The 16,143-nt window shown below is 34.4% G+C and overlaps 3 protein-coding genes across 5 annotated transcripts in view; 1 reads left to right on the top strand and 2 right to left on the bottom strand.

Annotated features, from left to right (window-relative positions):
- atg2b (autophagy related 2B) overlaps window positions 1–3,650 on the bottom strand; it is a 42,910-nt gene extending 39,260 nt beyond the window's left edge. For both annotated transcript variants that reach the window (XM_056476619.1, XM_056476621.1), the window contains exons 1-2: window positions 3,394–3,650; window positions 2,223–2,409 (exon numbers count right to left, since the gene is read on the bottom strand). In XM_056476619.1, coding sequence (XP_056332594.1) covers window positions 2,223–2,384 — 162 coding nt within the window. In that variant the 5' untranslated portion in view covers window positions 2,385–2,409; window positions 3,394–3,650. The remainder of the gene's footprint in view (window positions 1–2,222; window positions 2,410–3,393) is intronic.
- Window positions 3,651–3,706: 56 nt separating this feature from the next.
- On the top strand, window positions 3,707–12,254 carry gskip (gsk3b interacting protein). Of its 2 annotated transcripts, none has more exons than XM_056477320.1 (3): window positions 3,707–3,795; window positions 5,085–5,330; window positions 10,696–12,254. In XM_056477320.1, exons 1-3 carry the CDS (start codon window positions 3,793–3,795, stop codon window positions 10,852–10,854), a joined length of 408 nt encoding a protein of 135 aa, XP_056333295.1. In that variant the 5' UTR covers window positions 3,707–3,792; the 3' UTR covers window positions 10,855–12,254. The 2 variants fall into 2 exon arrangements, with proteins under 2 accessions (XP_056333295.1, XP_056333294.1); XM_056477319.1 differs by lacking the exon at window positions 3,707–3,795 and adding an exon at window positions 4,598–4,671.
- A 2,184-nt stretch (window positions 12,255–14,438) lies between these two features.
- Window positions 14,439–15,658, bottom strand: LOC130244761 (NPC intracellular cholesterol transporter 2-like). The gene is made up of 4 exons (XM_056477293.1): window positions 15,482–15,658; window positions 15,252–15,359; window positions 14,989–15,161; window positions 14,439–14,906 (listed from the first exon to the last, which is right to left on the bottom strand). The coding sequence occupies exons 1-4, from the start codon at window positions 15,561–15,563 to the stop codon at window positions 14,820–14,822; spliced, it is 450 nt and encodes a 149-aa protein (XP_056333268.1). The 5' UTR covers window positions 15,564–15,658; the 3' UTR covers window positions 14,439–14,819.
- Between the last annotated feature and the right edge of the window lie 485 nt (window positions 15,659–16,143).

Here is a 16,143-nt window from a genome sequence, read left to right as displayed (position 1 = left end):
CCAGTGCAACAGTAATTTTCCCATTTTCCGCCACGTTGTTTAAATAGCAAATCCATTTGTGCCACTTTGTGGACTCATGTGTTTTCCGGTCTAGAAAAGAGGTGTGTTAAGGCGCATTGTTGGCGCTTTGCTCTTTTGAGAAACTAAAATAGACTGTGCAATAGACCAGGTGAGAGCAGGTCTAAAGTCCAGTGCAGAGCACATTAGTTGTGCGCCTCGCTTACACATTGCTTAATACACACAATATGTACAGAAATACGCAAATATTTTTACAAATGAAAAAGAATTAAAAGAATAAAACATTACAAGAATTATTACTTTCTACCTAAATATAAAAACCACTGCCTCCATTGTAGCAGTCGATTCTGTTCCCTTCTGGAATTCCAGTTGCCCCTCTACGAAGCGTGTCCGCTAACAGCGTATGCAGACACACCCAAACACAACTGTATGTACGAAAAGCAAAGGGGTTCTAAACGAAAGTATTTTTTCGAAACTTGAAAATGAAAAGGACTAACATAACTGTAGGCCTACACGCAATATTAAACTAGGGTGCATAAACTCAGACATTAGAAAAAAGCTAAGAATACAAACAAGAACCACAGAAAACATGTAATGGGAGTGTAAGATTAATTTTATTAAGCTACTTTGACATTGAAAGACATGAAAGCATAGCCAACACTTTTGTCCCTTTTCGATTTCCGTACATCCAGTTGTGTTTGGGTGTGTCTGCATACGCTGTAAGCAGACACGCTTCGTAGAGGGGGAACTGGAATTCCAGAAGTGAAAAGAATCGACTGCTACACAATGCCTTCTTCATCTCGGGGGGGGCTTTTGTATATTATTATTAATAGTAGTATTATTTATTATATGCATATTTATATTTGTTTTTATTAAAAATAAGCTTAGATTTGTCCACCAGTTGGGTTTTGGACCATATGGGCGATAGCATGTGTGTTTGGATATAACGCAGTTGTTTGACCACACTTTGTTATTATTGTTTATTTATTTGTTTGCTGGAAATTAGAACTGCATTTAGAAATGGTCTTGAAATAAATCTTTGCGCTTAACAATCGAAATTAATTATGTAGGCTAATGGATGTCTTTAGTCGAGTGCGTACAAAACCATTTCCTTATCCACAAAAGAGAGAAAGAGAAAGTAAAGGCAGACTGGAGGACTCTCATTCTTTATTCTCGCGCTGCAGATGGTGTGTTTAACTGTTTTCTCACTTGTGAAGCTTTCAATTTTTCCATTACAAAGTCAGCCAAATGGCAAATACGCCATGGTACGCTTACTCTTAATGTGAATGGGAGATGAGAGTCTGATTTGTTTATTCTCAAAACACACCCATATCTCATTAAGAGAATAAGGCCAACCCTGTTAGACCATGCACCATGGCGCAAAGCATATTTTTCTGTCCTTAATACAGCTAAAGTGGATTCGGACATGCCCTTAATGCTTTTGTGCCCTGGGCTTTAGACTTTGCACCTAGATCGTAAAAATAGAGCCCATAGATATTTATCATATTTAACATATTTTTGCAATCAGTGTAAATAACAATTAGAAGCTATTTATAATTTGTACTGGCAGATACAGTATATACTATTTGAAATTCAGTATTTTACATTAACAGAATGAAATAATAAATTTTAAATGATAACTTTTTTATAAATACTTTTATCTTTAATAAACACTTGTTATGAACTTTACCTCCACATTTAGAACATTTTTCTCATTATTATTATAAATCCATTTTAATGTGGTATGTGATGGTAAAAGTAAGAAGAGTGTGCTCGGTAAAAGTCATTTTCAAACCTGGTATATTCTGTCACAAGCTGCTTTTTGGATTTGTCGTGTTTAACCTTGTGTGACATTGGACTATTTAAAGCATTAAAAACATTGTTAAGAGCTTTAAACAAGAATTCAAATTAATACACATAATAAAACTTTGTTTACCAATGAAAACTAATGAAATGCAAAATGAAAGCCTATTGTTTCCCTCATTTCAGGGTTAACCTAGTAAGAATTTTTATTTAACCTACTTTCTCAAATGAGCCACTGGTCTTGGTTTACGTTTCTGTCTTTCCCTGCCTTAAACCGGTCTTGGTGTCAGTTTAGCTGGTCTCCACAACAACATTAGCTCTTTTATCAAAGTTTTAACAAAAGATAGGTGTGGAGTTATATATTACAATAAAAAATTTTTTCACAAATGTGGAGAACTCACCCATTTGTCCAGCGGTACTTGAGCAAGTGAGCCTGTGCCTTGATAAAGATCCAGACTAAGCTGATCCAAACTGAGCTTTTCCTGAAGGAAATTGCCAAGATATCGATGTAGCAGGTACCTGCAGGCCCGCTTCTTAATAGACTCAGAAAATGGCCATGGCATCTTGATCAGTTGGGTTCTGTTTGTACTGAAATAAGTGAGAACATCCATGATAATAAAAAAACAAAGAGCAGTTTTCTGTAAACCGCATTAGAATATGTAGTTGAGCAGTATACTTTGCATCAGGATGGAAAAGCTAAATTGATAGTTCACCCAAAAAAATGTATTTACTCACCCTCAAGTGATTATAAACCTTTATGAGTCTCTTTCTTCTGAACACCAGATAAGATATTTTGAAAAAAAGCTGAAAACCTGTAACCATTGACTTCCATAGCAGGAAAATCAAATACTATGGAAGTCAATGGTTACAGGTTTCAAGCTTTCCTTAAAATAACATATTTTACTCTGTTCAACAAAAGAAACTCAAAGAGGTTTGAATAAATGATACCAGAAATGTAGTTTTTGAGTGAACTGTCCCTTTAAACATAACATACAGAGTGAAAAAAAACACATTAGCCACAACGAGTGTCTAAGATCTTTTGTTGAACAGATAAAAAATTGTTGACTGTCCTGTTTTTTTTTTTTTTTTTTTGAAAAAGCACCCACACTACTATTCAGAAAAGGGTTGTTGATGACAGTGACTCATTATAAATACATGTTCTTACACTCGCTGACCTCCTAATGTAGACTTCCAACTGATGTGACTGCTTTAACATATTATATCTGCAGAACTAACGATTAAATACTATATTGATGCAAAGAGACTTATACAACCTGCTATTATTTACAAACGCCTGGCATTAAATCAGCCATTTAATTCCCTCAGATAAACATAGTGATGATGAGCTCATTTTAAATGACATGCAATTCTAGTCATTGTCTGACCCCGTAATAACACATACAGTATAATGACCACCAGTGTTTGCGCAATTCCCTTGAGGTTGGTGAGTTTGCTTGGCAGCTAACAATACCAAATCATGTAGTCACACTTCACGAGAGCTAATAAAGATGACAAGTTGACTGTATGTAGCCTGGTTATTCACAACAATGATATCAAAGGTAGACAACTTACCTGTATTATAAAATAGCTGACTAACCGTTATTCCTTGGCTTAAGGTGAACTAGCATGCTGGCTAAACACAATCCTTCATACTCTCAAGTTTGTACGTTCGTCTGGGGCATCACTTAATAATAATATCTATATTAAACTGGAGACTGTATTGCGTTTTATAAGTAGCTGACAGGTTGTGTGAAAGCAGCATCTCTGTTTGTCTGCTTTATAAGGCTAATGATGGTGTTTACTAACACGCTCGTGACTGCGCACTCTCTCGAGCGCGCGCACCTCTGCGCGGTGTGTTCACGAGCGTCCGCTCTGCGCAGTCATTACACATTTCCACACGCAGCTTCAACAGTTATTTTTACTACTGACTGGAAGAAAAACATTATTAGGGATTGTAAAGACGCTTCATTGATGGTAAGTAGGCTTGAATTAGTATACATTTATGTTGCAATAGATCAAAAATTACCAAGGTTTATTAGTACTATTCCGTCTATTTCTTTAAATCTGTGGTCTGTTACTCTATTTACATACTTTAGTCAAACCATATAGCGCAGAATAATGGTCTTCTGACATGGGCTAAGCTGCTTATATGTATTCATCAATAATATTTAAATAACATTGAAATAATACATTACATTATTAACTTCGCTGTGGTTTAATTTCAGTAACGTTGTCAAAACGTTAGAAATGCATTTTTCACAAGTAACTCATCTTGACGTTTTTTATTTTTATTTTTTTATTTTATCCTTTATTTGTCTTAAATTCAGGAGTTTTGTTCGTGACATCTAATCCTGTTATTCGTAAATTTCCGATTTCACGGATCCAGTAAATTTCCATTGGTGAATTTTATTAGTAACACTTTTGGAAATGCAGTGATGTCACTTTTTGGACTATAGTTAAACCTGTATGATGGTAAAATGTGAGGACAAATATCAGAACTTAATGAAATGTAATAAACCATGATACATTTATTAAATGCTTTGGAAAAACAACATACACTGATGTTATTTTAAGAGAATAAAGAATCCTCTAGAAGCCCCTCCGCCCCCAGACCGCGCGCATCTACCCGCACAGGATTACGTAATGCAGTTAGCAGTTAGCTTTGTGCTATCGTATATATCGCTAAATTGCATATTTATGTATTTTAGACAAATCTTTTTATCTACAAAGACATGATGTAATACTGAGGATATGCAGACGGTGCACTGCGCAAAGGCTGCGCGTAATTGACACACTAGAGTCCTAACCGGCATGAGCCGGAAGTGTACTGACGAACTACCCCCGGAGGAGGTTAGTAACAGAAAAATATTAAATACACATAAACCTGTGTTAACTTTGTCATGCGCTATATTTTTACAATTAAATGTGTTATTTATGCGATAATACGATTAGTTTGTTAATATAACCTGAAACTGGCATTATATAGAACTTTTAAGCAGCGAGTGGCAGTAAAATGATTAGCAAGCCTATCATATGCAACGTTACAGAATGGCGTTGAGCAAGTTAAAGTTATATCTCAAATTATATTCTGTGTCTTTCAGAAGCGTTATATTTACAAAGAGTAAACGGTAGTTCGTGAGTTGTCAGTGAAAGAATTCGTGAAAAGCGTTATCGGGGCTCGCGCCCCTTCATGATCAGTTGTTTATACACGCGCAGGTATTTTCCTGACAATTTACCACATGGAGGCCCAATGTTGTTTTCAGAGGATGGAGGTGGACTGTAAGCCAGAGGATCTGTCTAAGTGCTCGTACGAGGAGCGAGGTGTTGAGCTGGGAGAGGTGAAAGACATGCGGCTGGAGGCTGAGGCGGTGGTCAATGATGTGCTCTTCGCGGTGTCAGACATGCACGTCTCTCATAATCTGAGCAGCGGGCTAGATGTGGCCTACATCAACGTTGAAACCAGAGAGGGAAACCGATACTGCTTGGAGCTCACCGAGGCTGGCTTAAAAGTGAGTGTTAATGTTACAAACTCCTCAGGGCGACACAAAGCAGAAGTTCTTTATAACACTGATTATAAATACATTGATGGGATTCACAGGTTTTCATATATTTTAATCTCCAACAAAATGTAGTTTTTTGGTATTTCTTACTCAGCTTTATCCCCACGCCACATGTTAAATTGTGATAGTTATGTGAAGATCTGCTAAACTGTAAACAATAATACAAATGTTCACTGTATGGTCTTAAATGGTCAGTTCACCCAAAAATTACAATAGACCCTTTTTACAACTGTTATGATGCGTTTACCGGTCATCATAAACTTAAATCCTTGAAAGTTTTTAATATTTTTGTATTTTTTTTATGTATGAACATTTATATGTATTATATCATCTTTGTGCTAAATTACAAAAAGTGAATTACCGCTTGTGCGAGGGGTTTCTTATGCAGCGTCTATGGGGCTGAGAGTACATTTGACATTATTCTCTCTTCTGGTTGCTGTCATCGGTCTCACACAATTTTTCCTTTTTTCTGAAAGTCTTGATAATGCCATTGAGGAGTTTTTCTTTTATTATTTCAGAAAAAAGGATTGTAAAAAAATATTTGTTGTACTCCCATTCACTGCGCTCTGAGTTTACCCAACCATGATGCCTTCCGCTACTGAGAAACTCAGAAATGTAAAAAGGGTCTATTGTGTCATTAATTGCTCATTCTCATGTTGTTTCAATCCCCTGAAACGTTCATTCATCTTTGGAACACAAATGAAGATATTTTAGATGAAATCTGAACGCTCCCTTATCCTCCATAGATAGCAATGAAACCAACTCTTTCAAAGTCCAGAAAAGGAACCAAAATCATTGTCAAAACATTCGTGTGACTTAAGTGGTTTTAGCTGTAATCATGCAAGGTTCCAAGAACATATTTGTGTGCCAAAAATGTCTTCTCTTCCAGGTCTTTAGGGTACTATGGGCAGTAGGGCTGCACGATATTGGAAAAAATTGACATTGCGATATTTTTTTCCCTGCGATTATATATTGCGATATTTAGAAATTCTGAATCGGGAGTTTTGAACTGCTCAAAAATTAAATAATCTTTAATTCTATAATAATTTGGGTAATTTTTTAAGCATTTTCATAGAATATAAAAAATTAGTAAGTAAAAACACTGAACAAACATTTTTATAGTTTCTTTTGGGTTGTTTATAAAAAATGTGACTTAACTGTCAATTCAGATAAATCAAGGATTTAATATGTTATGATATTAATACTAAATGTTGTTTTTACTGTGATAAAGGTGAGCTCATTTGGTGAATGGAAAGATGACACTTCAAACACATGCAATATAGGTGATTTGGGTAAGCTAAATTGTCCATAGTGTATGTGTGTGAATGAGTGTATGGATGTTTCCCAGTGGGTAGCAGCTGGAAGGGCATCCACTGCGTAAAACATATGCTGGATAAATGGTGGTTCATTCCACTGTGCCAACCCCAGATTAATAAAGAGACTAAGCCGAAAAAATGAATGAATGATTATGCATAGAAGATGTTGGCAGATGTTTGATATCTCTGCCTCTGCTGGTTTCACTTTTGCACACATTACATACAGTATCACTGTTTTATCTGCTGCACCACTGACTGTAAAATTCTTTCACAAAGAACTAGAGCAAGTTTTTTTTTGCTGGTGGAGGACTAAGAATGACTCAGCAGCAGCCTCATTCTTATCTATTTGGGTGCCTAAAAGTTAATAAGTGACGGGAAGCTATCCTAAGGTTAACTAGCTTAGCATATATCTTGCTGTCTGCAAATGACAGTAATTTGTAACAAGTAACAAGCATCGTTTTAACCTTTATAACCGAACGTTAACGTTACTCTGTCAAAAGTCTATTGTCTCTGTCGCTAACAGAGCTAACTTACGTAAACAGAGAGCAACAGATTGCAGACATCAATAATGCAGTGTAATAGACCTTTTTCACAGCGGAATTGAATACCGGAAGCGCCCTCCGAAGCAATGTTTAGCTTATTCCGGTTTCGCTAACAGTCGCAGAAACATGACAGCCTCAGGACATTTGATGACATTTTCACTGTCAACTTTGCCTTAATTTGGACAAGAACAGGTTGTTCGCTTGATTAATGAACTGACGTAGCCTAAATAAATCAGCATTTAAAAGGATTTAAAAAGCATTGAAAAGTATTTGTTCGGAATAAGTATTCGTAAAAACACGCTATTTGTGCTTATCCGAACACCGTATTCGTGTTCGGCTCCACCCATAATATATATATATATATATATATATATATATATATATATATATATATATATATATATATATATATATATATATATATATTATTATTATTATTATTATTTTATTTATTTTTTTTTTTTTGCTTTGCATCGCACCTCCTGCGATGTGACTATTGCGGATGCGCACATCGCGATTTCGATGCTGAAACGATGTATAGTGCAGCCCTAATGGGCAGTACAACGTTTAGCCATTTGAGTTAGCAGCACAACATGCAATCATTGTATTACCTGTAGTAAACTTGCACCCCAATCTGATGTGAGAGACACATGCAACCAAAGTTGTTTTTACTGGTTTTTTTTTGGTGTATAAAAGTGTACTTGGAGCTTTGTATGATTACAGTTGAACTACTGGAGTTACATGGAATTTTTTGGCATTGTTGTTGTTGTTGTTTTATGGACTTTGAACGTCTCTTGACCTTTGCTGTCCATCTATAGAGGGCCAGATAGCGCTCAGATTTCATCTAAATTATCTTTATTTAGGTTCCAAAGAAGAACAGGTCTCAGGGCATTGGACCGATATGAGGGTAATTAATTTATAACATAATTACAATTTTTGTGTGAACTAAACCTTTAAGTTACAACTGTCAAAAGTCTGTCATTATGGGAGAAGGAAATGAGCCCGATACCAGAGAGATTTTACAATAACAAAAGACAAAAATAACAAAAAAACAATATTAATGAGGGACAGAGGACCAAAATAACAAACAAAAAGTTTCTAAGTTTTATCCCTCGAAATGAAGAAAAATGAACCAAAATGAAAAAAACAGACCAACTTCTCTTACTCCTTAAACTCAAAACAGAGTGATGATTATTATTTTTTTGATTATTTATTTATTTTTTACGAATAAGAAAGTTCATACAAAATACATGTTGTTAGGTCAGTCCTTAGTAAGATATAGAAGATTTTATATAGAAGATGTTTACATATCATTTACAAAACAGAAAATTAGCTAAAATTATTAGGATAACCCCATGCAAAAGACAGAAACAAATTCCAAAAGTACAAGCATGAGACTCGTGAATAACCATAAAATAATAATAATAGTAAAACATCAGGTAACCGAACACAGTATTAAGAACCAAGGGTAGACTTTTGCAAGGATTGTCTAAATATTTTCAGCAATTCTTTGTTCTGTGAACTATATATAAACATCTTTTATATAAAATATCTTACTCAAGACAGTCCTAAATAAAAATAAATAAAAAAACATGCATGTTTTGACATGCGCTCTTATTTTGTTACAGTTATTCACATTTTCACAAATTCTTCAAGTGGTTCTCAAACTTTCAAGCAACACTGTATCTTTTTTATTTATGATGTCAATCCAAGTCTTTTATTCACTGTTTCTACCTTTAACAAACAGTTAGTTGAAAAAAAATATATCTATAAGGGGTAAATCATATTTTTTATAGAAATTATTGGTGCATATTTTAGAGGCAAGCATGTTATAATAATACAAAATGTAATATTTATTTTAAAAAAAGAAGGGAAAAAAACCCGACCATCGATGTTTGCAAATGTCAATTGTTTCTACTAGGGTTGTGCAATAAAATCAGCATCGATATTTATTGACCGAACACTATTGTCAATATCGATTAAAAAAAAAAAAGATTTGTTATGTAGTTTCTATAGTTGTATTAAAATGCGGCTGCTGAGCACATGCCTTGAAAGCAGTGCCAATAAGCTTGGGTGTAAGTTTGTCATTTCCAATAGAGGCATTTTCCAGCCACACCTAATTAAAAAACATCTGAACTTTTCTGAATACTGAAAGTGCACTGCAATTCATGTAAGTAGAACTTACCAATCTGCTTTACACTTTGTATGGAATATACACATTTCAGAAATATCGGCAGACTAATTACCTAAGACAAACACAGCACCCAAACACTGCAATGCTTTTTTTACTTTTCTTCATAAACTTGCATCAGCGCTGCAGCAATTAATTGTCCCATTGTCATCCTCTGAGAAAATGGTTGATGTTACAAGAGATGCCAGGGAAGCACAAGCCCAAAGTCCATTGTAAATAGTCAAGGAATCCACTCACTTGTCACTTCAGGTCAGAATAACAACACATGCAAAAATGAGTGTGGTGACTAGCAGCAGTAAAGAGATTGTAAATAAAAAAAAAACATGTAAGGATGTCGCCAGAGTGACTTTTTGGTTTCTTTTCTTGTGCATCTCAGTCACTAGCACCCCATCTGAAAGATTTTTTAGCAGGGGGGGGGGGGGGGGGGGGGGTAATGTAGTCATTCAATTTCACAATTAGTAACGTTGCAATATGTGTTTGAATAATGATGGTTAGTTCCTTAACTTGAAAGCTCAGATTTGATTATCATTTGTTTTGTTGACTGAGTTTGAGGCTTACTGTATCATTATTGACACCTTAAAGTTTGCTTTGATTGTTCAGTATTTACGCTTTACCACAGCACACACTTTGTAATTTTATTTATTGTTTAAGAGTCTCTTTAACACCTATGTTTATTTTGTTATGAAGAGATCAGATATTTTGTTTAAATATTTTAGTTTTTGACTATTAAAACTATTTGCCTTAGTTATGTTGGTAAATTTAAAATGAAATGACAAAAAGTAGCAATATTCCTAAATGTATTGTTAAAAAAATATTCAATTTTCGATATCAAATGATATGAAACGTGACATTGTGATAATCTTTTTGCAATATCGCTAGTTTCTTCTACTATCTCTCCAAATTCTCCAAGTGGTTCTCAAACTTTCAAGTAACACAATCATTTTTCTAATGTTAGTCCAAGTCTTTCATTCACTGTATTCTAAATAACATTGCTCTGTTTCTACCTTGTAACACTGTCAGTTAAAAAAGTACAAATATTAAAGGTAAAACATATTTATAGAAATAATTGGTGCATATTTTAGAGGCAAGCATTGTATAATACTATGAAATCCACTCAAAATAATAATTCTCATTTAAACAAAATGTGGTATTCATTTAAAAAAAGATACTAATACATTTATCCTGACCACTGATGTTTGCAAATGTGCATTGTTGATTGTTTCTACTGCTATCTCTCCTATAGATTTCTGTTTGTTATTTCTCAGGTTGTGGGTCACACCTTTGATCAGGTCAATGATGGTTTGAGCAGCCAGTATCACGAGACTGTTTACTCTCTCCTGGATTCTCTCAGTCCAGGATACAGAGAAGCATTTGGAAATGCTCTGCTGCAGAGACTGGAGCGGCTCAAACAGAACGGACAGTGAGGCTTCAGTATCATTCACAATATCCGTGCTCGCTAGTTCCATGCTTACACCATCCAGTGGTACCTTTTTCAGATTTTTTTAAGCCTGTAAGATGTTTTAACAGACCTTCTCGGTATTTATTTGACAAACTGACTCGCCTGTGATGTTTTTAATATTTTACATTTTATTTACAGAAGTATCATTGATACAACCCTGATTAATACTCAGCATTTTATTTAACTTTTATGCAAGTGAAATAACCCTCAGAAATGCTGTTTTGAGGACTTTTGTTTGAACGAAAATCTTTTGTTAACATGCAAGTGCTCTGAATTTTGTATGAACTGGATTCCTCAAAACATAAGTTTGAGCTCTATACTGTACACGTAAAGTATTATCATGAAAAACATATCAGATGCCTTACTACTTTCATTCAAATTTCTACATTTATCCAGTAAAGAGGATAGCCGTTGTCTGAAAAATCCTGATACGTGCAGTTTCTCTTCCTTTTTGCTTGCTTTGATAATGTATCAAACTGTCTGTGAATGGAAGAGTAGATCTGCTGCTTCATCTGTTTTATTTATTTATTTATTTTTTCTCAGTCTGTAAAAATCAACAGAAAGAGCCAAAATGTGGTGGTAATTTTTCTACCTTCTTCCAAAAGATAATTGAGACATTTATCAGTTACATAAGTGGTGCATTTTAGCACAGACACACAAGCTTTATACTTTTTAGGATTTGAGCGGACTCTTCTTCCTCACAATTACATTATAAAGTGACCAGCATGTTTGTGCTTGACTTTGTTGTGAAGAGAGGGACATGAACTATGGATGATGATAGTTCTATATCCGCAAGAGCAACGTACATGTACTATCTAATACTAGCTATTTTATAATCTTTTAAATAACAATTTTTATTTTGTTGGGATGAACGATTTGAAGTTACTTAGAGCCACTGAATGACTGGTAAAATCTAAATGCGCAAAATTGCACTAAAGGAAATAAGGCAGCCATTTTATGACTTTATTTGAAAAAGCTGCATAAAAACAGGTTACATTCTGTTTCATTTCAGTTTAGAACAACAGAAGATGCTAATTTCTACAGAAAGTTGTTTTCAGATGTGTTTCTACCTCATGTTGGGTTTTTATTTTGGCCTCTTCTGCATGCTGGGTTTGAATAAGGTATGTTGATGATAAACCAGAGGACCAATTTTGTTCATCTGCCCTGTTGCGTAATTTCCTGTGAAAAATCTCTGTCCCAAACAAAAAAATCCTAATAATTCACAGAATGTTGGCTGAGACGCACATGAGGGAAAGGAGTGTGAGAACGTGTTTCTATGACGTAAGCGGCACAAATGACTTCTGTACCTGAAGAAATGTTGCTTGCTTTTGTTTCCTTGTAATAAAAAGCACACATTCCAATGTATTTTGGTTTGATGGCTGTTTTTCCAACTAATGGTGATTTTAGTGAAGATTTAGAGATTTTTTTTTAAAACAATGATTGTTTTTTTACACTGGTTTCCGGTAAAATAACAGTCAAAGGGAGTTAACCAATGTAGTCTCATTTTATTTCAAATTTATGTATATATTAAAGGTTCCCCTATAAAGAAAATGTTGGTATACCTTGGCATGTTCAAATAATAAGAGTTCAGTACATGGAAATGGCTGTACCGTGAGCTTCAGACACCATTATTTCCTCATTCTCCATATGTTATTGATATATAATGGTTCTGATCTGAGCTGGGCCTTGTTGAGGCCCATAAAGCGTGCAGTAGATTGTGCAAGCTTAATTAACAAATTCCTATCAAACATTTATTTTTATATATATATTTATTTATTTATTTATTTATTTCAGGAAACAAATGCATCACCACGTCACTAGTGACAATGAAAACTACAGTGTCATCTGTAAGTCAGATGTCATTTCACTTCATGCTAAAACTGCATGTCAGAAATGAAGTATGAAGTTGAAGTATTCAAACCTTATCTTCATGGTAGTATAAGCAGAGTAAAGCTGAAAGTCGTCAAAATGAAATGAGAGCACTGAAGAAAGTCCAGTCGTGATTATCAAACTAAATACATTTTAAGATGCTGTTGTAATGCTGCTCTGAGCAGTCTAATTAATAAAGGGCACAGCATATTAAAGCACCTTTGGTGTTTTCCTGTTTTCAAGAAGACCAAATCAGAAATTGAGGTTGTGTGATGTCATTTGCTTGGCCATTCAAGAAACAGTTTGTGTCACCTATTTAAAATTGTTTGTTACTCCAGATTTAAACGATCTTTGAAAAATGTTAAAAAACAGTAGTACATAAGCCAGCAAAATATAAAATAGTTCAAGTTAGTTTTTAATAGCTTAATGAAAAATTGTGCCTTTAAATGTATATAGTGGAGAAAATAAGTATTGAACACATCACAATTTTTGTCAGAAAACATTCTAAAGGTGCCTTTGACTAGAATTTTTCACCAGGTGTTGGAAACAACCAAAGAAATCCACATATGCAAAGAAAACAAAACCAGTTACAAATGAGTTTACAAATGAAGTTATGCATAATAAAATGAAAAGACGCAGAGAAAAAGTATTGAACACATGAAGTGAGGTGTCTGCCCTTCCTCATTGTCTAACATCTACGTCATCAGGATGATAAAGATGAAACCAGGGTGGACATTTCAGCAGGACAATGACCCAAAACACAGCCAAGGAAACTCTCAAATGCTTTTAGAGAAAGAAAATCAAGCTGTAGAATGGCCCAGCCAATCATGACTTGAATCCAATAGAAAACACAAAATAAAGATCAGATTTGATAGACGAGACTGTGATGTTTACAATCTGTTGAAGTCTGTGAAAAACTCACACAGAGCAATTCATGTGACTTCATTCTCCATATGAGAGGCATATTTAAGCTGTCATCACCAAAAAAGACTTTTATATAAAGTATTAAATACATTTCAGTAGTTCAGTACTTTAAGTCTCCTTTTGTCATTTCATTATTACACAACTAATTTTTCAGATTTGTTTTGTTTTGTTTTATTTTTATGTTTGTATTGTTTGGGTTTTTACCAAAATCTGGTTCAATTCCATGCCAACAGCTTCTTTATAAATATTATACCCTGGAAAAAACATGACATGTTCAATACTTATTTTCCCAGCGGTAAAGTATGTGTTTATGGCTGCTTTCCAAGCACTGCTTCATGAAGCTTTGAAAAGCTTTGTTTCCCCCATCGCTAATTGAAATACCAGCTAACAAATGAACCAGCAGCAACAAGTGAAGGCTGGGTAAATGATGATGATAATTCGCCAAAATATCCATATCAGTCTAAAAACTGAACATTTATACCAAATTTAAAATAAGAATAGAAAACACTTAAAATTCAAAGCATTTTTTAGGAAATGGCTAATGGTTTTACTTTTTGTGACTGAAAATATTTTGATTTCTAGTATTGTGTTGACAAAAATTATATCTATATTTTTAATCTTTAACATTTTAAAGTTTTTATCTTAAATTTGGAAGAAATGTCATCGGTAATTCACAACAAACAGATGAAAACAGATGATTTATTTCAGACAGTAGTTAGATTCGGCCTCATTGGGCAGTATTTTAAGAAAATGAATTTTATATTCTTTAGGAAATATACAGTTTGAAAAGCTCAAGTAATCATTCAAAGAAATGTGGATTAGAAAGATTAGAAGTAGCCACACAGCTACAACTTGAATTGATCACCGCTGCTTGTCAACATCTCAACCGGTCAATCATTGATGCAATTTTAGCAACAAACTAGAATTTGGCAATGTTTGTACAGTGGCTCTGTGTGCAAAGTTAAAGAAAATACATTAAAATAAAATGACTAATCTGTCTTGGTTAGAAAAGTAATAGTATAATCACAAAATCTGTATGTATAAGAAATCTAAAAGCTATTCAGGCAATCTTTCAGATGCTTCTGTTTCTAATCGGATCCCTTTGTAAGCATTTTATCATGGCTTCAGCATTGACTTTCAGTTTACGATCTGAACAGGGAACTTGATGCAAAATAAATCTTTGCTGGAGTCGTCTCTTAGTTCCCATTCCACAACCACTTTTATCTAACAAACAAAAATAAATGTAAGGAAAGATAAACAACATTACAACTTTGTTTAGAACTAGAGGAGAAGCTTAAACACTTACTGCTGGATACTCAGTCTTGACTGGCAGCTCGGTGACGTAGTTGTAAGATTTCTGTGGAACAATCGGACATCGAATCCCAGATTTGCACCCATCGTCAATTGGAATGGGGAAGGGGACAGGGACACATTCAACTATTCCATGAACCACAGCTTTACTGGTCTGACTTGCAACACCTATGGAAACATGAGGGTTAATAGTTAATTTTCTCAATGTAGAAGATTTTTTTTTTTTAAACAATTAAAAGTCATAATAAAGCAACTCACTGCTGATGAAGGTTACATTAAAGGTGTAGGACTGTCCCTTGTGAAGCTGGCAGGGCTGTTGGGAGCAGGGCTTGATGTCAACCTGAACTACTTTCCCATGTACTGAGCCTGTAAGGAAGAAAACAAGGTGGATATATTTTTAAAAATAATTATATAATTAATATAATAACAAAAAAATACAGATAATGCGAATTGTTAAATACACAAACTTGCTAAAAATAAAGACTTACCACAGTCCACAAATTTTACCGGATCAGCACAAGTGTATGCGAGAAAAGAAAGTAAAACAACGCCGAGCACTCTGTAGTCCATGGTTCAAATGAATGCTGTCGAGAACCAGCAAGCTAGTTTACTGACAGTCCAAACACAATAAATAGTAACCAAGTGACAGTGAATCTATGCATACAATTTCTCATTAACATAATTTCAAAATAACAAAAAAGGAACGTTATTGTGTTTTTGTCACAAGGTCAGTGTGTGATAATAGCATTGCCACACAGGACATGGTCTGTGTCACTAGATAAAACTGCTTATTTTTCTGGATTTGCACATTTGCGGTAATGTAAGTCAGCAAAATATATACAGTAGTTCTAGTGGTTTTTGAATATCCTAATGAAAACAGCTCACATGCTGTGATTTTTAATAATAGTTTCTAGCTGAACCAATTATTATTTTACAATATTATTTTATAATTTTTCATTCTGAAATAGAATGTTCTTATTGTATCAAATAGAACATCTTTGTTTATAGATTAAGCCCCATGCTAAGAGAACCTGCTTATGAAAGTTTAATTGGGAGTTTGGTTCATAGTTACACATTGGATAAAGTGAAGACAGCTAAGCTGTGATAAAATAAGGAAAGCATTCCAAACCGATAAGTATTGTTTCAGCCA

This window comes from Danio aesculapii, chromosome 17, assembly GCF_903798145.1.
Source record: "Danio aesculapii chromosome 17, fDanAes4.1, whole genome shotgun sequence".
In the NCBI taxonomy this organism is placed as follows: domain Eukaryota; kingdom Metazoa; phylum Chordata; class Actinopteri; order Cypriniformes; family Danionidae; genus Danio; species Danio aesculapii.
The sequence above is the reverse complement of the archived record's forward strand: the minus strand, read 5'-3'. Positions and strand labels throughout refer to the sequence as shown.

Excerpts from the sequence above, each read along its gene's own strand:
- gskip (XM_056477319.1), top strand. The coding sequence starts at position 4,633 with ATGAGCCGGAAGTGTACTGACGAACTACCCCCGGAGGAG. Across the intron at positions 4,672-5,084 it reads ACGAACTACCCCCGGAGGAG|AGGATGGAGGTGGACTGTAA; the intron begins GTTAGTAACAGA and ends TGTTGTTTTCAG. Across the intron at positions 5,331-10,695 it reads TCACCGAGGCTGGCTTAAAA|GTTGTGGGTCACACCTTTGA; the intron begins GTGAGTGTTAAT and ends GTTATTTCTCAG.
- LOC130244761 (XM_056477293.1), bottom strand. The coding sequence starts at position 15,563 with ATGGACTACAGAGTGCTCGGCGTTGTTTTACTTTCTTTTCTCGCATAC. Across the intron at positions 15,360-15,481 it reads GGTAAAATTTGTGGACTGTG|GCTCAGTACATGGGAAAGTA; the intron begins GTAAGTCTTTAT and ends TCTTCCTTACAG. Across the intron at positions 14,907-14,988 it reads TCAAGACTGAGTATCCAGCA|ATAAAAGTGGTTGTGGAATG; the intron begins GTAAGTGTTTAA and ends TTTGTTTGTTAG.